Consider the following 22,241-nt stretch of genomic DNA (forward strand, 5'->3'; position numbering starts at 1 on the left):
TTCGATGACTCGGGCTTGGCTTGATTGCTCGTAAAAAAGGGACGAATTCTCCCTGGTAATCTAAGCGATTTAAAGTTCAAAGGGCCGAGAACTAGCGAAGCAAATTTGATTACGGTATTGAATTTCTTGAGTTTTAGACATGTTTATCGTGAACAATTTGGAAAGCGAACATCAGCAAAAAAAGCAAAAATATAGATTAAGAAAATGTATTGCTGTTGGTTACAAATGAAAACGTCGATATTCCTAGAATCAGGGACAAATAGATAGCATATTAAATTCAATTTTTATTACGAATGTACCTACAAGTCTATTCAGATTGTTTTAACTTTTAACAGATAAATTTCCTTTTTTTATTATTTTTTTCTGAGAAATAGTAGTGTCATTGTTGTAAGTTAGGAAATGGTATCTTGTTTTACTTGTCGCTTGTAGTACAAAACATTTGAGTAGAATTGAAAGAACGAAAAGGAATACGTCTAATATTACAAGACATGAACCTATTAAAATGTGGAGGTAATAGTCATTTATATAGGAAAATGTTTAAGTTAGTGATAGAATCATAGTTTTCGATCGATTAATCAACTTTAAATGTTCTGATAGTACTGTAGAAGTTGAATGAAACAAATTACCCAAGTGCTATTATAGGTCTTGCATAAACCTGACTAACAGTTTTAATTACATACTACATTTGTTGTATTTGATTTTACTTTATTCGTTGTTTTAAGAAAAAAAATTTAGAGTGAAAGTAATTTTGTAGATGTCAGTAAGTGGGACTTCTACTGTAGGTAGATGCTTGCATTATAGCAGAGATATTACAATAGAATTCGATCTCTGTCCATAAATTATTATTAAAGAAAAAAAATGTTAAAGGTTCTTTCGAAAAATAAAGGTTACAGACAAGAAATTTCTTGGTAGAGTTGTTAACGACTTTGTAGGATTGTGCAGCTCGACGATTTTTGTCCTAAAATCTAAACGGTTACGGGGAAACATAAGCTATTAAGTGTTTCTCGAAGGACTTATCGAAGTCGGGACTAAATCGTTTAGGGGCTATATTCTCAAGGTTTCTTATCGGAAACTTTCGACTCGTTACCTGTAATTTAGCATTTTAAATGTCGCCCGTGCGTGGTTGACCGACCAGCCCATTGCACTGGTATCAGTGACTCAACGTGCCAAGAATTCGTCTTCTTAAGTATTTGACTGATCTCGAGCCTTGAAAATATGCGACCACCCGACTAGCAACTGCACGACCGGGCCGACAACAATTTTGGTGGCGGCAGTTTCGACCATCACTTCCCGAGCTTTTTTTAGAAACCGATATGTAACTTCGAAGGCAGTAGATAGAGGAATACTAGCGTTAACCCTTATACAAAGTTGCTCATACATGCTTTACGTAGATACGAATTTCCAAGAATTGAAGTTCAGGAAGTTCAAAAAAAATATTGCAAGAAAACAGTGAAGATTTATAAATGAAAAATTTGTCTATTCAAACAGTTGAATAACTTGAAATTTGAGAATTTATTAGATGAGAATGAATTACTTTTGTCTGCAGATTCTGGCGAAACTTGACGATCAAATTCAGGTACAAGAAGCATCCTATAATTCGACTGGAAGTGGAGTCATCGCCAATAGTTTGATGCAATTGTTATGCAGCTTGATCCCTGGGGAACCTATTGAAAATGTGCTACTGCAGACACGAATTCAAGATATTGCTGGGTGAGTACCTGGAACGACATTTTACTTATTGATGTTTTTACGTTACGACATCTTAAAAATTCGATGTCTACATTTAATATCATACTGTATATTTTGATGTAATTTCTTTCCTCCGACGGGCGTGTTATCTAAAGTAGGAGACCGTCTTAAAGGACATCTTAAAGAACATTCTAAATGTTTTTCTCAAATTGAAAACGAGGACAGTCATGTAAAAATAGCAGCTTTAGAGTATGCTATTAGGGTAGCGTAATTTATTAAGCTTTTGATTGTTTTATCTGACCAATATGGGAACTAAACTTATGTTTTCAATATATTTTTTGAATTTGAATTCAAATTCGTAACAAGGTGTAATTTAATTATTTTCTTATTCAACTTCAAGTTCATGATACCATCTACTATCGTAAGAATTGAGTTGCATTTTTTTTCTAATGGAAATTTGTCCAAAACAGACAAAAATTTTTGTAATGTTTAATACATCATTTTAACGCCCTAGTCTAGTTTTCGTTATCCGTTAAAAAATACGGAGTGTTAAGTAGAAAAAAAGAACATTGAAAATAACCGAAATCACATATACGTCCTGAGTGTGAGAATCCTTTGCGTAAAAATTTTCTTCCCTGAAACGAGGAAACCATTTTCTTGCCATGTTTTCGCTGTTACGAGCGGAATTCACTCTGCTGTTACTATTTTTATTGTTACGAGCTGGCTAGGCCATACCTGTGTTGTATTGTATAGATGTATATTTTTACCTTTATGTCCTATTAATCGCCATTATCAATATTACGCAAGATGGTAGTGCAGTCGCGAATAATAAATGTAGTTAATCAAAATAATAAACTTGAAACAGTTGCAGTATATTTTGAAATTTTATTGAACAGCGAAAGAGTTAGCTTGTAAGCAAAGATCGTAAGTGAGTATGTTATAAAAAATAGTTTAAAAAGCCATCATTCTGAGTTTTTTCGTGCCAGTCTTTGACGTGATATTATAGAAAAAGTAAACGTAACAATTTTATTTTGTATGGTTATTTTTTTAAAGTTTCAGGACTTTAGTTTATGATTAGTATGGCTTTAGGTTTTAGGAAAGTTCCAGCGAAAAAATTGAAGGCTATTAAAGACAATTTGGGGTTTTTCTTCTTTTTCCTTTTTAGTAATTTTTCTTATTCTCAGCAGCAATGTCGTATCATATACCGCGGGATTTCCGAAGGGTAGGTTAGAATGCTAGTCCCATAAAACGACACGTACGTATATTACATGGAGGCAAGAACCCCGTTTACTTTTCATAGAAACATGCGGCTTCTGTCAAAATGGTTAAATTTTTTACATGTTATTGCTTTTACGATGCTGATCAAAAGTCTCCATGGTCACAACCTCTGAAAAATTTAATAATATAAGGTTATTAAAGTGCTTAAAATTATGTATTTACCCCCTTGGCTACTGTGAGCGCCTATAGACGCTTAGAAATTTATAGGCGCTCGGCGCACATCGTAACTCAATTTCTGCCGTATGGTACAGCCGGTGCGTATCAAAGTTTGCAGTAGTCAAGGGGTTAACAAAAGTCGTGTTTTTAATATAATAGCGTTTTCTTGTAGTATCTTACGCAAACGCACATACGACCGTAGGAAAAGCTATGCTCTTTATCACTAATTATTTCTAATTAATATCTGTTATTAATTAATATTGTTATGTCATGCCGGTGTAAGCCTTTCATGAGGTCTAAGGTTGCTAGGTGCGAATAGAGCATAGAAGGGACAAACTATAATATGTACCTACATCGATATACTTTTCATTTCAAATTTTTCAGCATTTATTTGCTTTAAGTACTAGAAAAATAGGTGTTCTTTAATTTTCTTATGTTGCTATCGAAGCTCACTTACAGCCATACGCACGCATGTGTGCGTGCACATAGTATACATATATGTTTTTCCTGCGTATGTATGTGTGTACGTTATGTATGAGCAATGTTGTGTTGAAAACACAACTTCTATTAAATACATAGTTTTGAATCCTTTAGGACTATCTAATAGAGACGCTGCTATCGATTATCGATACTTAATGATATATCGATAATATCGTTAAGAAAACTAAGAATCAGAATTTCCAATGCATATTGAAATCAAAAATGCGTATTAAATTGATCATAATTTTATTTATTCTTATTAGAACTTATAATAGAAAATATGTTCGTATATTTTGGTTGTAAGTTGGTTCTGTTGGAGAGAATTCAGCCGGTTTTTGAAAATAGTAGTTCATTAGGAGCGGAAATCGCTGGTATTGACAAACACTTTGAAGCTAAAGTAAAAAGTAATGGAAAATTTGCCCTACCCTCCATGTTGCACCACATTATTGGATCGTTTTTCTATTAGTTAAGTTACATTTCAAATACCTTTAAATTATATAATATCTTATATATGTTTATTAAAAATCTGAATATAATATACATACGTGATTCAATTGAGTCATAATATAGCTATGATGTATAGCTGATTTTATGGATGTAGGAATGTAGTTATGAGTTGAAGGAATGTAGTATTGAGTTGTATTAATTTCTTTCAAGTCAAGAGAGTTCGAGGAGGCTCAAGTCAAGAGAAAATAAACATACGGATAGACAGAAATGTGAAAGAAGAGTTGTCGTTGACATTCTCTGATTATTTATATTTCAGAAAATCAATAGTTTCTTAACGTCTTGTTAATTAAATAGATTTTCAAACATAGAAGATGCCTCAAACATAGAGAAGATGTAAAAAACTTTTAGTATCTGTAGTAATATTAAGCTTTAATTCAATTTCAGTTTACCGATATCTTGATAATATTACCTATATTTATTGATAACGTTATTCATAGCAGTATCTTCACTCTATAACTAAAAAAGTTAAGCTTTTCTGAGATTGTGCCTATGGAGATTTTGATCAGTATTATGAAAGCAACAACATATCAAAAACTTAGCTAATTTGAGTGAAGTAAACGGGGTCCTTTCCATTGTTGCCGAGGTTTCGCTTATCGTTACCAGAACGAAGGTACTGGTCTTTTCCCTCGCCCAAGAAAAACGCGTCAAGAGCGAAAAGGAAGGGCGGTACGATGGTCTTCAACCCTCCGATTGGTTAATAATTATTAACGAAACTAACCAGTAATCAGGCAAAGGAAGCTGCGAGACGCGAAAAGAATCAAAAGCCAAATTACAAATTAACACATTAATTATTATTAGAACCACTAATCCCAAGTCAGCGACAAGTAACCCTAAAGTGATTTCATTTTTCATCCGTTTTTGGTCCCACGATTTCGGAACTGAATTTTATGCCAAACGTTAGTTTATGATGATATATTAATCACGCTTTTATGTCACATTACTACAGACATTTATCCGTTCGATAATTTAAAAAGTTGTTCCAGGAAGTTTTTCCGAATACTTGCAATGAATTTAAACTTGCGTTTTAAAAGTTTATAATAGCTTATATTCGATAGTATAAATAGTATATCAAAATGTGTTTTAATTTTTACAGAACTTTCTAACGTTTAGTTAATCCTGTAGCCACTGTATTGCTGTTTTATCGATAACCTACCAGAGGAAGTTCTGATCTTGCGTGGTTAGATATGATTATCTAGAACTCGTCAAGCTCATAAACCTGATTGTGATAATATTGGAAAGAAGGAAAGACTACTCGAATTAGACTTATTAGGTCAATGCACCTTGCTAAACCTCCTGTATTGGGGTACGTACACTACTATGCTAGGTCTCACGTTCAGAGTAGACGTTATTGCGTAGCAGAGTAAGGTAGGCCCATGCTCCTATGTGTGTCTCTACACAGTCAAACCGGTACTAAGTTTTCAACAATTTTTCCTGACTAAACGGTTCGTTTGTGGTATATGTTTCCTTTCAAACGTTTTCCCTGTTAAATGATTTGAATATGATTGCATAATAAAAAAAATTAACTTTAATTTTTAATGTTATAAATAGTTTTGCGGACGGGTTTTTTTTACAAATGTCCACCGATCCAGAGGTGTAGATTCACCCCTGAAAGTCACGATCATTAATTTTTTTACACTTTGTATATTGAAACTTACGCGCTGTTGCGTCAATGAATTTTGTCAACTTTGACCTCCCATGTATCAGAAACAACTACTTGTCAGCTCAAATAAAAACTTTCGAGTGTTTAACGTCTCATCATAAATTAACATTTGGCACAAAATTCAGGTCCAGTATTGTGGGACCAAAAACGGGTGGGTGATTTTAGGGCTACTCTTTGCACATTTGAATTCGATTGTGTTAAAATTCTTAAGTGACCCTACCTTGGTATGCTAATGATTAAAGTCAGATCTACGAAAAAATCAATTCAGTAAATAAAAATGTGTTTGCGTAAGCTGTAACTGATTGTGCACAAGTAAGCAAGGATTAATCGACATTCTAGGAGGTCCTCGAAGAGGAAGTTTATCCAGGTGCAGTGCATCCTCCTCTGTGAAGATATCAGATCTCGGAGGATGCAACGAAAACAGTTTGTAGTTCGTCAGTTGCCCATGACTCGTGTAGTAAATTCAGCTCGTACCACAAAGTCATGTTTTTCTACACGGGTGGTCTACGCGTCAAAGTATTACATTTTTTTTGCCTACTGTCTGTTTTAAAGAAGTCGTATTGCGTGACATTTGCGCAAGGATTTACAATAAATAGTATAACGATATAAATTCTAATTCTAGTCACATTCGATTGAGATAACGAAATCGATTGTATAGTGCTTTTCACTCATTTAGTTGATGATAATAGAACTTAACATTTTAAGAAAAAAGGAGGTGCTCATAACAAAAACGACCTTTATCAAGTTTTGTCTTTTTCTAGGAAAACAAAAGAAATACTGTAGCATCTTTAATTTCTGTTTAATTAATTAATGTTCTTTGTCACAAAATATTCAACATAAAGAAAATATTGCGTTTTGATGAAATGAATCTCGCTTCATTAGAATGTTTTCTATTAAAAAATATCGTAAAATGTGACTAGGATTGTTTTTTTGTTATGAGTTCTTCAAATAGAATCTGAGATGAGCGTGTTCAGTTTCCATGCTATTTTTTAGAATATTTATATAATTTTTCTAAATATTGATTTATTAAATTTGTTAAATGTCTAATAGGTGCAGTTGAAAATCTTACTAAGAACTTGAAATAAATTAAGACCTGAAAAAGTGAAAGATTACTATTTTCGTTGTTTTTATTGATATAGAAATATGCTTCAGAACAAAATTGTTTGCCGTAAAGCGATGAATATTATAATTCTTATTTTTGTTTTCAAGGTCATTCTTTTCGAGTTTAAAAGGCCATCGACATTTTTTCCACCTTGATATGTGTTTTTTGTGATACAGTATTATAGTACACATCAAGATGGATTCAACGATTTACAACACTATGATCTTCCGATCACCCTGTGAAAAAATCATGCTAGTTGTGAGGCAGTTAAGAAATTCAGTATTCTTTGTTTTTTCTGGGAAATTTCTTTCTATTAGGTATAACAACCTGATTTTTATTGGCGTTAAGGCATTTTCGACATGCCTTACCATTCGAAAGGAATGGTATTGCAAGTATAAAATTCCTTATCTCAAATTTTTCAGTGTAGTAGGGATTTTGTATCACCACACGAAAAAATCAATTGGCGTTAGATCTGGTGATATTTCGCACAGAAAACAATGTTGAATTTCTCAGTTATTATCTCAGTCTTAGTGTAAATTACCGCGATTTTTTTATTCGAGGTACTTTGAAAGTCGTACTATTGTAGGTCCTTGTATTCGACTTGGTATACACTGCAATACTGCAATATAAAAAACACATGTTAATGAGCAAAAAATGATGTCGATCTTCAAAACTCAGAATAAAATAACCTTAAGGGAAAAATGAAAGCCATAATATTTGTCACTTCGAAACAAACAATAACGAAGGTATTCAGATTCGCAAGATATACGAAAGACCCTGTATACAAATTAACAATTAATTTTATTAATTCATATCATTAATTGTTTCCATAGCTTTCGACTATAACTTAAGAAAATAATCTGAATTAGTAAAATCAATAGTTGTTTCAGCAATTCATATTGAACGTATTCGGTTCATATTCACAAATGAATTTAAATCACTTTAAGAAAAACGACTGTTTTCACCTTTTTTTAAAAATTTTTCAATTTGTCCCTGTTGTTATAAAATTTTATTTATGTAAAGTAATCACAAAAAAGATATTTACAGAAAATATTTCTAAACGCAAATAAATTTGATTTTGTAGGTACTCCTATGTCACCACTGTCGATGACACATTCAATAGCTTATCGGGTAGGAGAGAGTCTCTGTTGTGATGTTTAGGTGATGGCACCGCTTTTGAGTCTATTAGCGAAAATCACCCTGTATATTTTTTCTAAATACAAGTTTTTTACATTTTCCTTCTTCAATTTATTCTTCACGTGAACGAAGTAATGATTATTATAATTATTGAATTTCCAAGGTTACTTAGTCACCTTGTTTTACCTCTTGTGTTGAAGAGAAAAATAAAAAGAAGCGGGATTTGAAAATTATTAGGTTATCGATTTCGGTTCTTTGAATAATTATGAAAATCATTGTTTTTAGGAATGTGTGTGGAAAACTGAAATTTTTGCCTTTACCTATTTCGATTACAATTCAAATAACGATTTTGTATCAGTATAAAGACATTTTAAAATCAATTTCCGTATCATATATGTATGCATAATAATTATAATTACTAGATTTTACGACTTTTAGCTAATACGAGACTTTAGTGTTTCACAGCTGAATTAATATTAAAATATTAAATTAATTAGTGTTGTTAATATCATGTGCAGATAAAATCATCGTACTAATAGATTAGTATTGAACGACACAAGAATAAAGTACATATCGCAAACTGGGGGAACATTGGTAATTATGGGTTTATGTATGTTTTGAGACTGTATATAATTTTTGAAGGTTTGAATGTTGAAAAATTTATGAGTATGTATATTTGAATATTGGAAGATTCAAATTTTAGCTTTTTTACATTCTTGAAGCTTTGAAGAAAGATTGTAGATTTAAACATTTAAACATTTGAATACTGAAGAATTTAAAAGTTTGAAGCTTTAATGATTGAACCATTCTAATTTCATTATATGTATGATGTCTCGTTATTGGGGTTGCAGAAATTGCAATTGTGCAACTGCAGCAATTAAATAGACATGGATATCGAATTTGCCAAGAGAACAAAGAAATTTTGGTAATTAATATATAAATAAATGAATAAAAGGTTAATTTCAAGTAATTAGCCATTTTATATTTTTCATTACTGTAGTAAAATAATCAAGATAAAAATAACACCGAAGTAAACTGAAAAAATTAATAAATAAAAAAATAAATGAATTAAGCATTTAAAAAACAGCAAGTTTAAGTCAATCTTAATCTACCCTCCATTTTTGTCTATATAAAGTCATGTTATTAATGGTATAGAATTGGATAGAACTAAAATGTTCTATCCAAGTTGTCTATATATTTTCATGACAGTTTCTAATTATTGTGACATTATTGTGCAATGATTTTGTGTGTTGGGGCCAGAAATTTCCATAAAAACGCATTATTATGTAAATCACGTAAAATTGAAAGAATTTTAAACAATTTGAGTGGTCTACAAATATACTTCAGTTTCAAAAACACAAAATAAAAAATAATATTTTGTCTTTATTTCATAATAAAATATACTGGTATGCATAAAAACATATTACCGTATAGCAAATTACAGTAGGATATAACAATAATTGAAGTACAGCCATTGTAACATATGCAATAAATACGAAAATATTCGACAGTTGGTAAAGTCGTTTAAAGCGCATAATTACATTTTTATTACTTGCATTCTTCTTCGTTCATCATTAATTGAATTTGTTATTATTAGATTGTGTTATTATTTGTTATTATTAGATTAGATGTTTATGCATATTCATTATTTTATGCACAATTAACTCCTTGACCTATAACAACGAGTCAGACTCGTGTACTTTTTACATGTGATGAAAATATTTTGCAAGTAACCGATCACGCACTATCGCGTGATGAGTCTATGTTCGCTTAATGGGTGTTCTGCGGTTGGCAGTTTAGAATAGATATCGGTTTCAGATTGGCAGTGAATCATGATAAAATTACGAAAGAAAATCGTAGATCAAGGGGTTAAAGGAAAACTATAACAAGTAGGTACTTTACTTATATTTTTCGCATACTAATTTTCGACACAAAATTGCAGAAACGTATATTATGTTACAACTGTAATTATCTTGCGCTTATGATATAATTACCGTTAAAATGTGTATTTTTTATGCCATGTCCGATACATATGTTTTTGTCGTGTCACTAATAAGACGCAAATTAAACTTTTGTTGCTTTAATGTATGCTTTAATAAATATGATAATTGCGCGTCTTGAGTGACTATCGATTGATATTTTACAATACAATATAATAACATTTAGACTTTACCGTCTGACAAAGTTTATCATTCCAGGATTTCAGTTGATAGGATTGTAGAAATGTAGGGGAAATTCCCCTAGCGCTAGACGACAACTACAACCAGACATTAGGTACATCTTTAAAATATGTAACGCCACAAGACGGCCAAACCGCAAAAGTGACAGAGGAGAATTTCGTTTTTACTTTCACATTTGGGTCACTTCGTCGCATGTCATTTTTTAAATATAGCTAATATAGCTAATGTCCGACATGAGGGGCCATCTAACGCTAAGTGAACTTCCCCTACATACACGCGAAAAAGTGTATAGTTAGCGTTTTGTTAGCGTTTTCTTTTCAGTTTTTTAAGTAGTTTCTTTTTTCGTAGCTTCGGTAGTCATTAATATTTGTATTTCTTTCATTAACGCGTTTGTTGATTCCTGTAACAAGTGTTTTTTTGTATTATCATAGTATTAGTGTTATTTTCGTACACATACCACTATATTAGTTATAATTAGTACCATTAGTATTATATTTTATAGGTATTATTATTTGGTGTCCTTTTTTATAGATGCGTATAGAGATAGGGTCATTACATACGAAATCGGACACTTTGCGGAGTAACACCTTGGATCTTGTACATATTTCGATATGCTGTACCCTTTAGTGATGTTTAAACATGTCAAACAGTTTTTCGAAGTTCTAAAAATTATGGATTTTATAGCTACATGAAACAGAGTGCCAACTTTTTTTCAAAAATTCCTAACTTCTGAACCAATAAACGCTTGAGAATCAGCTTGTGCGTGCTTATAGCAAATATATTAGAATACTAAGTAAAAATGATTTCATTAAGAAAAGTTAAAAAGGACATTTTTATAATGACCTTAAATAAATACGTTTTTTGTAGTGAGGAAATACTTAAAAATCTAGAGAAATAAATGAGAATATAGCCCTATTTGCTCTCTTTACGGACAGCTTTTTAAAAAATGAACGTTTTAAAAGTGGCACTATGAAAATTCGTTAAAGCTAACGCTGCGTCGAAATTCACAGTGGGGCACAGTATATACACATATCTGATACAATCGCCTGGTCAATTAGTCCCGCGCGAGAGGGATTCGATCATACCGAGCCAGTGACGATTCGCTGCGCCCGTGAATTTTGACGCACCGTTAACTTCAATGAGCTTTCTTTCATTGACAGTTCTTTCATGATCTTTCTCAATGAACTAATTTTAAAATGACTGTATTGTTGAAAAGCTGTCCGTAAAGAGGACTATATTCTCATTTTTTCCAGATTTTTAAATACGTCCACACTACAAAAGAAACACATTTTTTAAGAGACAATTGTAAAAAAATAGTTAAAAACAATTCTTCTTTAAAGGAAATAATTTTTATTTAATACTCTAATGTCTTTGCTACAAACATGTACAAACTAATCCTCGTGCGTTTATTAGTTCAGGAGTTATAAATTTTTGAAAAAGAGTTTAGCATTTTATTTGAAACAGCTGTAAAATCGATAATTTAAAAAATTTTGAAAAACGCTTTGACACACGTTTAAACATCACTAAATACCATAACATCTCTAAATTTGATCAAAATCCGAGACATTACTCCGAAAAATGTTCGATTTTGCATGGAATGACTCTATAATTAGTGCTTTTTTATAGCTGTAATTATTATTGTTTAATTATTATTTTTATGTCTAAGTCTTTATGTATAATAGTCCTCTATATATAAGTTTATTAATTTTTAGTATTATAGTGTTGTTCTCAATTTTCTTGGTTTTTGTAATTTTATGTTTTATTATCTGTGTTATCAATATACGGAATCCCGTAAATGTATTGCAACTTGCATTGCAAGAATTTCAAATGTGTGGTCCAAGCATGTGTAAGTCACAGCCATAAAGATTTAAATATAGCAAGAATATGGTAGATGTATGAATAAATGGACGTGTCCTTCTAAGTCTATTCAAAGCGCGAACTTTATATATTCATGCATCATTATCTGGAATAATGACCAAAACAAATCTGCAACTTCTTTGAAAGTGTTTATTTTACATATGCGAAAAAGATTTTATGCTACTCGTGGTTAGTTGGAGTGGCTACAGGGACGAAAATTTAATGCAACAAATTACATCACCGGACAAAAAACTGAAGGTACTAACCATTTCATCACAAACGACAGGAATTATATAACTAGATATTTCCGAGATAAGAAAACTTGTCTCCTAAATATAACGGAAATAATAGTTGCGAAAGACAACCAATCAGTTGACGTGTACCAACGAAATAGTATATTGAAAATGCAATCGATAGTACATTACCAAATATCAAGCCCGCGGTTTAAAAACTTGATTAAGTACGTCTGGTTTGCAAACCAATATTATAACGCCAACAGAATATTGTTTTCAAAGAACAAGCAGAAAATGCGAATTAGATAGCTGTTCAAGTGACCCAATTTGCCGATGCGCCTGGTGCACATTAAACATATGTATTGGACATGGCATAAAAGGTTTACATTTTTCCGGTAATTATATCATAAGCACATTATGATTACAATTATAATATAATGTACGCTTCTGCAATTTTATGTCGAAAATATAAGTAAAGTACCTACTTGTTATAGTATATTCCTTTAGGTACGCATAAAATGATGAATATGCATAAACATCAGCAATCTAATAATAATAAATTAAACTAACGATGAACGAAGAAGAATACAAATAAAAATGCAATTACGCGCTCTAAACGACTTTACTCGCTGTCGAGTATTTTCGTATTTGTTGCACATTTTATAAAGGCTGTATTTCAATTATTGCTATATCATACTATAATTCGCTACACGCTGGTATAATGTTTTCATACATATTAGTATGTTTAATTATGAAATAGAGACAGAATATTACTTTTTAATTTGTACTTTTAAAACTGGAGTATATTTATAGTCTACACATCTACAGATATACTGGAGTATATTTGTAATCTAGATATATATAGATATTATTCCATTAGTTCGTAAAGAGAAACAAGTGATAATGTGCCAGAGATGAGAAATAGCAGTGACTAAAGGTACGCGCAGTCGGCCTCTGCCACTCAAACGACCATAGTTCAAATCTTACTTTTTTATTATTTTTAACCAAATATGTTATTTATTATATCTAAGTTTTGGTAATACTGATTAGAAAAATTGCGATAGTACTGTCCGCGACACACTGGAGTGCACTCGCGATGACACAGAGTGAAGAAGGATTCTTCACTCGTTTCACCAGTTTCGATCTTCGTTCGACACTCTCATAGATCCGAGTTTAGACTCGAGAAGGTCACACGCTTACATAGAGTAGTAGGATCCTCGAAAATTGCGCGCAATTTCCTGCTCATTCTCAGCATCATCGGAGCGCATACTGTAAGACCCCGCTTAACGCGGGGGATACGTTCCAATAAGTTCCAGCGCTAAACGAAACAGCGTTAATAATGGGGATAAATGAAACAAAACAGAGAATAAGAAAATTTATCTGTTTTTTGTTTTATTTTGTAATATTTATTGTTAAATACTTGTTTATTACATTAATTATAGACTTATTTATTGCTAATATCGATTTTTATTCATAAAACATTCATGAAAATAAAAAAAGGTTCCAATTTTTTGTTTTTTTGCGAAAAAGTCATCTAACGTCGTTTGCCTTTTCCTGTTTCGTTCAGCAAGCAGTTGTCGATAGCAAGACATTGCATCAATGACACTTCGTCTTGCCTTTGAACTTCTATCAAAATTTGAATCATTTTATATAAACTGATCCATAATTTCCGTCATAGTGGCTAAACTTTTTTTTTAGAAAATCCGTTGAAAGTTCCTTTTGCTCCTCATCTTCAGAAACGCTAATTTCATCATCTTCGTGCACTTTTTCTACTAATTCCTTAAGATCGTCTTTGGAAAGACTTTCACCAGTTGCAATTTGCAAGAATTCTTCAATATCTGGCGCATTTATATTATCCAATTCTGTTTCATTAGCTAGCTGAACAATTTCGTCGACATCAACAATGGATTCTCTTGTGTCAACATCCTTGCTTAGCTCCGACCATACATTCTTCCATACTCCTTTCAAACATTTTTCAGTCACCTCATTCCAGGAAAGATTGATGTTATCTACAGCATCCATGATATTGTAGTTTTTCCAAAAATTTCTAATGGATTGTTTATCTTCTCCATCGGTTTTATCAATCAGTTGTCGGAATGTCCGCCGCAAATAATAAGCTTTAAAATTTGATATTACGCCTTGATCCATTGGTTGGATTAACGAAGTTGTATTTGGTGGCAGGAAAACCACTTCTACTGGAATGCATGTTATTAAATCGGACAAATGCGTTGGAAGGCTTGGAGCATTATCAGTCAAAAGTAAAGCCTTCGGATTTAGTTTTTTAAATTTGCAATAATGTTTAACACACGAGCAAAAATGTTCGGAAAATCAATTCTGGAAAATGTTCATAGTGATCCAAGATTTTTTATTGGACTCCCAAATAACTCTTGGGGTTTTTGAATGATAAACAAGCAGTGGTTTTAATTTAAAATCTCCACTAGCATTACCACCCAGTAGTAGTGTTAAACGATCTTTTGCAGCTTTAAATCCTGGTGCTCGCTTTTCTTCATGGGATAAAAATGTACGTTTTGGCATTCTCTTCGAAAAAGGCCCGTTTCATCAACATTGAAAACTAATTCAGGAAGATAATTCCCTCTTTCAATGATAGCTCTTAATGTCGCTGGAAATGCAGTAATTGCTTTCGTATCTCCACTTGCCGCTTCTCCGGTAATCTGTATGTTATGAAGATTGTTTCTGTTTTTATGTCGATGGAACCACCCTCGACTAGCTACGAAATTTTCACTCGTGTCGCCTTTTCCATTCTGAATATGGTTAAAAATTGTTCTCGCTTTTTCCATTACAATTGCTTGATTTAATGGCATATTGCGTTCAACTTCATCATCAATCCAGATGGAAAGTCGTTTTTCCATTTCCTCAATCACATTGCTTCTGGAACGGGTAATTTTTGTTACAGAAGTCATTGTGTTGTAGTTGCTGATGATATGATTTTTTCTTTATTTTTTAGAATTGTGCGTATTGTTGAAGTAGACAAATTTAATGCCGTGCTGATATCAGATTGCCATTCACCTGCATCTAATCGTCTGAGCACCTGCATTTTAGTTTCCAGCGAAATGCTTTTTCTTGTCGCTTTACTTTCTTTTTCTTTGCAACCACCCACTGTAAAAACAAAAAATTGCCGTATTTATCACAATAAAATAAAAATGTTTATATTTTTAGACACACTATAATGTTGATGACTGATCATAAATCAACTGTGACGCAGAAAACATGCGTTCGTACTGAAATGATATTAAACGCGCCGCGAGACTGCACGCGAGAAACGCAGCAATAAAGTCGTGTGCGATTTCGGGGAAACCCAATACTACCGCGTACTACTGAAACAGCGTTAAGCGGTGCAGCGTTAAGCGGGGTTTTACTGTATATGCATTTTTAATTCATTTACGTTACAACAATGCATATGCGACATATATACACGCAATTTTCGTAACCAGTACTACCAGAGCTTTGTCATTCGTTCCAGTTTGTATGCGTGACTACGGCGGCCAATAGTAAGCTAGAGCCGAAATGCGTGTTAGAAGAGACGTGTCTTTCTCACTTTTTGCGCATTCCTTCCGGATACATTCGAGTGTATCACGGACAGTATGTGCTAAACACTAATATTAAGTTGTTGCACATACATTGCTGGTTTTCGAAATAAAATCATTGGTATGTGCCTAATGCCATGCGACGTATTAAAATCTATAGTTTATTGTATTCGTAGCATGTCGGATTGGTTGACAAGTTTAGCGAAAGCGAAAGATGGATTATAACCAAATTTTTGTCAATAGCCTCGGTAGAGTCTCGCGCCAAGTATTTAAGTGAAAGTGGGCGCAAGACAAAGTCTCTTTTCCGCTGCGAACAGTCAGCCATCTTTGGTTATGTAAAAAACTATGTAAAAAACGTTTTTTGGCAAGAAGGTGAAAACGACAGTGATAGGGCATCTAGAGGAGTAGAAGAGTGCAACAAAAGATAAATGAATTTTAAAATTGCTACAATAGTAAAGTCTTTCTTACCCTTCATCTGTCTCTCGCGTAGGGTCGCAAGGCACGATCGAATGGTGGACTGAATGCGTGGAGAGTCTCTCCCTTTTTCACTTCACGTATTTCTTCAGTGGTATTCAGCATTCGTTAATTTATAGAGAAAAGTCAGAACATACACATTTTACACTTCAATCGGGGTCCTATTGTCTCTCTAATTAGTGTGAGGTTCTTTCTACAGACCCGAGTCGCTTACGCAGCCGATCGCTGAACCTGGTGGTTCGCTGGTTGTCACTCTCGAACCGTTTAGGCCCCTCGGCAATTCGGGACATTACGACACCCGCCGTAACTATTGAGGCCCAAAAATGAAAGTCTGGAAAAAGGAAACATGCATTGTTTGAAACAGCTAACGTAACTAGTTCCTCAAAAATAGCTTTCTTTACGCACATGTCTAAAAATCTTGCCAATCGTCTGCACGCCAAATGTTCACATTTGTATGTGCCGCTGGCTGCTACACCGTGTAGTGTTCAGTACCGGGTACACGTGTATACTAGGGTGGACCTTAGCTATACTTGACAAAAGTTATTTTGCTAGATTCTTTTAGTCTCACCCCTCAGAATTGTGACACTTGCTAAGAAAATGATCTGGAAAAAATTTGGGGTCAATTGGAGCATGGGAAATGGACGCGCATCAAATTTGAAAATTTTTTAATTTTTTAATTTTAACATAAATATATGTTGTGATATATCGTTGAATTTGTCCTTTTTTTCTCTTTAAAGATACACAGATAACATAAACAGTTATTAATAGAAAAAACACGTATACGTATATTGCGAATCGAAATTCGAAATACGTGGATACACGTATATCGCAAAGTTTATTAATAAATGTTGGAGGTATTATAAATAATGAAACGCAGCATCACCAAAAATATACATATATTCGGCATGAATCGATGTAGCAAAAGTAGAATAGTTTTCCAATATTATGTTGCGTTCGTGATCGCAAGTTACAATAACAAAACGAAGTACTCCATTTCTAGTGTTGAATGTGGGAACCTTCTTCAGTAAATGTGTATTACAAATATTTTAAGTGCATTTACCCGACATTCATTCTACATCAAATCGATTTTTTCTCTCCATGTCTAAAATTTAGTTGAAACTGGAATATTTGTTTGAAAAAAGGAGAGAAGCTTGATTTTAAAGATTTTCGTCTTTCTTCGTGTAGAATAGGTTGTATTTGGAAATTTTTATTCTGGAAACTATAATTTTAATTGGGACTAATTGGTCTTTTTAAATAAATTCTTTTGAATTTGTAAAATTATTGTAACAATATTGGAAACTATGTAGAAATTGTGATTTTTGGAATAGAATGCTTTCTGAAATATAAATTTTTGAAAATAAAATTGAAAGCATGTAAATATGCTAATCAGTTTCCGAAATGAAAATTTTTAAATATAACCTATTCTCCACGGAGAAAGATAGAAATAGTTAAATTCAGAGTTCTCTTCTTTCTTTAAATAAATCAAAAGGCACGGCAGCATCTCAACGCCAAGTACACAAACCGTTGCTGGCGCGTATTTATTTGACACCAAGTATATGAGTCGATCGCTATCGCATATCTTTTTCCCGAAAACTGGGCATTTCAATCTTAGTTGGATCTTATTTCAATAATATTTCGACAGGTTTGTATAATACTCTCTAAATTTAAAGGCACTTTCATTATTTAAATCGAATATAAACTTTCAAATGAAAACTTGGCCTTATTTGTTTCAATATTTTGTACGACCGAAATAACCATCATTTTTGCGAATGTACTTCGCGAATATTTCTACACTAACAGTGTTTTTGTTGGGATTTAATTACTTTTTGGAAAGTTTACCTTTTTTTTCAATTAACACGAATGTATTGCACATATATATACAGTTTCCTGTATAAGTATACATATAGCCGTATATATACAGGTGTTTCCGAACATGCGGGACATTTTTGAAAGATACGTTCTAGATACAAAAACAATGAAAAAAGTTCAAATATACAGGGTGTATGAAAATTATACGTCATGACCAGCGTTGTTGGAAAGAGTCACTGAATCTCCGTTTGAAGGAGTGAGGGAAGGTAGAATGGTGGGGCGGCTTTCAGCGCTCCGCTCCGTGCGGTAGAGTGGGAGAAGCAACACCATGTACAGAACATCCGTTGCTCCTCGAAGTGGGAGAAGCGAAACGGAGTGGTGAAAGTCACTGCACCATCCTACGTTCCGCACTCCTTTAAACAGAGATTCACTGTCTTTTTCTGGCAACACTGGTCACGACCATCACAGTGTGATTCTACAGCTTTGGATCGGTGAAGATTTGTTAAAAAAATGGACCACAAAATTGACTTTGACTGGTTTTCTTAAAGTCCAATTTTTTATTGTTTCGCATTCTACTCATTGAGAAGGTATAAAGTGTCAAAGGAACCATAAGTCGAAACTCAATTGGTCTCTTTAAAACAATTTTAAAGTGTCGACAAATATTCAATTCGCTTCATTATCAATATTTTCATATTTTACAAATATTTCACATTTTTTAAATAATGTGTTTTAACACAGCAGTAGAATATTACTTTTTAACTCGAGAAATACACAGGGTGTTCCATAACATGTGGGACCTACTTCAGGAGCTGATTGTATGCTTAAAAACAATGAAAAAGGGTCATATAAACACATGTCCTATCTGTCTTCGTTTATGAGATATAATGAATTTTTTGTTTTAAGAACCTTTACAAAAGATGCTCAAAATGGCCACCTTGTATTTAAAGCCAAGCCTGCACTCGTCTTGTTATCGATCTGGTTACTCTCTTGATCATTCCTGGTGTTTCTCGAATTTGTTACAAATCTTGCTCTATTCTATTTCGTAGTATTTCAACATTTTTAATCGGTGTTGTGTATAAAACAGATTTTAAATGTCCCCACAACTGAAAATCTAATGAATTTAAATCCGGAGATCAAGCAGACTATGCAATAGGACCTCCATGATCAATCCATTTCTTTGCAGAATGTTGATTTAGAAATTGCCTAGCTACTCCGCTAAAATGTGACGGAGCTCCATCATGCATAAACCACATATGAAATCTAATATCGACTGCAATTTCTTCTGATATTTCGTGTAAACGTGTGCCCATAAAATCAACGTACTTTGTACTTGTTAGTTTCCCATCAAGAAAAGAAAGTTCAATTAAAAATTTTGCTTTTACGAACTGTCTCGGTCTATAGAAAGACAGACTGAACAGAGAATTCGCTCTGTTTATAAAATTCATTATATCTCATAAACGAAGACTTTTTTTCATTGTTTTTAAGCATACAATCAACTTCCGAAGTGGGACCCACATGTTATGAATCACCCTGTATAATAATTCGCGTGAAATAACGGAAGAACACAACACAAGACATTCCAGATCATTATGACTTTTGGCAAGTTGATCGACTGTTTAGTTTGCAAGAAGTAATATTACGTCGTTTTACTGAGTATCAGCAAGTAGATCAACCGTAAAGACGAACTGGTTATTGACGTTGTTCGTGCTATTCACTAATGGCTAAACGTGGAACAGCTTGTTCAGTAAGAATCAATCATATCATAGTGCGATGAATAATTCGTGGTGGCTTTACAAACATAATTCGTCGCACTCAAGCATTCAGACCATATCAGACGACAAAGTATTTACCGATGTGTTATTACAGACAAAAGTAATTTTCTCCATCTTAAATCAACAAAATCTATCAATCCGGACTTGGATATTTCATCACCATCGTTTAGACAGGAATTACTGGAAACCATATTATTTGGATGTCATATTAACCATTGCAACATATCTGTGGTTTCTACGGATTTCTTTTTAGTGAAATTCTTCAAATTCTACTACGACACTGACGTCGCTACGTCTACTTAATGCATGGTGGTGTTCTTCCTCGAATTTGTTGGATAGGACGCAAACTTGCTCCACACTTTTGGCCTCCTCATTCGGCAGATTTAACAACACTGGATATTTTTCCTTGGATTTCAGTGTTATTAGTTGTCTTCAATTGAAAGCAAATATAATGTAAAAATGTGAATAAAAAAATTATTTTGTTAAAAGATCATCTTTTGTCAAAGATCTGAGGCTTTCACGGACCGGCATCATACAATTCTCATTGTTGAAGCTTTCGGGTATAAGCTGTGTCCTGTAGGACACTACTACCAGTAGATAATTATGCAAATCAATTGATCTAATAATGTGATTTCAAATCATTCCTGCTCACATGTTGATAATTATTAGGCCTTTGGATCATAGTGTCCGAAATTCTGTGAGACCAAATCCTGGCATTTTGTCCATTTAGGATGTTACTCGAAAAACTACTTTCGTCTGTGAATCGCACATTTTCCAAGAAATCTGGTTAATGTTTGTAATTTATTTATCATCCACCGGCAGAAACGTCAACGGCACGGTATTTGGTCTGAGTGCTCGAACACGATAAATTTGGCAAGGTCGTAAACCTTCCTCACGAATTATTCGTCGCACTGTCAAGTGATTTATTTCTACTCGAGCTATTGCATGTAGACCTATTAACGGATAAGCACGAGCAAGAGCGATAACTTGTTCTTCTTAATGACAATCGATGCGGGGTCTAACGAAATCAAACTGTTGATTAAGATGCTGAAAATTCTGTCGATCTGCCACTTCTGCTGGACGTAGTGCTCTTCCCTTATTCTGTACTGAATTGGAATACATTTCTCGACCTAAAGAATAACTTCTCGTTGCTTCGTCAATAGCACGTATATTTCGGTAACAAACCATTATTCCGCGTTGTCAACGAGATATTAAACGATTGACCGATTATTACTGCGGTATCTTCTACGTGCGATAATAATCCATCCTTGATCCGATTGCTATTTGCTTTAGAAATAGTAGATGCAAATATAAACAGATTGTAATAGTGAAACCCTTTTAGTAGTTAAATGAAACTTTAACACCATCTCAATGAGTAGTAGAAAACGAAGCAGTAAAAAAATGAACTTTGAAAAAACCTGTCAAGGTCAATTTTGAGGTCCGCTTTTTCCAAAGGTGTAGAATCATGCGGTGGTGGTCGTGATGTATAACTTTTATACATCCTGTACATATTCCCGAAATCACATAATTCTTTAACTATTTCTTGTCTATGTGGTGCGCTGTCCTCCTTAACGTTCAGCTAGACCCAGGGACATTCTGGCCCCTTGAACGAGTGGTATAGATATTGTTTCGCCGAGAGCCTCTCGCCAGTTCATCCCCACTATAAACCATGTATACTTATAGACACGGCGTCAGATACTTTCCCAGGAGCAAAGATAAAACATCTACGTGACGTCACATGTGGACAAAATGTATAAACTATGCTAGTATGATATTCTATACTAACTATGCGGTTTCAAAAGAGCGATACACCTATGTTTCAAACATGTAAAACTATTTTAATCTTCGACTTGAATAGATTGTTAATTTTCGTAAGAAATAAATAAATATATATATATACATATATTCTTTTTAAAGTATACAAGATAACATTTTTTATAAGCACATATTTTAGTTATTAATTTTTACTTTACTTTTACAATTTTAAATAGTGCTCATTATAACGTATTTTGGAGATTATAATCTTGCAAAATTTAATTGAATTTGATATTGAGTTATTGATAATATTCTGTAAAAGGTGTCTGACTAATTATTTTCTTAAAATTTATTAGCTTAGACAATAAAAATACGAATAGTACAGAAATATTTGGAGGAAAATTACTTATTTCTAATTATGGATTATAAAATAAAACAGTTTTAGTCAGCCTGCTGTATATTTTATTTTTATCATAAATTAAATTGTTGCCTATATATTGTTGTGTTTCTCCTTTCAACCTTGAACACAACGTGTTTGCACCATTTTTAATAATTTATACTGTAAGTTAATGCGTGTCAACCATTTTGAATCATCTTTTGTCTATAT

General features: G+C 33.1%; 1 protein-coding gene across 2 annotated transcripts in view; it reads left to right on the top strand.

Moving 5' to 3' along the window:
• Positions 1-22,241, top strand: part of Ssp3 (short spindle 3) — a 113,299-nt gene that overhangs the window by 17,536 nt on the left and 73,522 nt on the right. For both annotated transcript variants that reach the window (XM_076391727.1, XM_076391728.1), the window contains exon 10: positions 1,547-1,710. In XM_076391727.1, coding sequence (XP_076247842.1) covers positions 1,547-1,710 — 164 coding nt within the window. The remainder of the gene's footprint in view (positions 1-1,546; positions 1,711-22,241) is intronic.

Source organism: Calliopsis andreniformis, unplaced genomic scaffold (genome assembly GCF_051401765.1).
Source record: "Calliopsis andreniformis isolate RMS-2024a unplaced genomic scaffold, iyCalAndr_principal scaffold0048, whole genome shotgun sequence".
Classification (NCBI taxonomy): Eukaryota; Metazoa; Arthropoda; class Insecta; order Hymenoptera; family Andrenidae; genus Calliopsis; species Calliopsis andreniformis.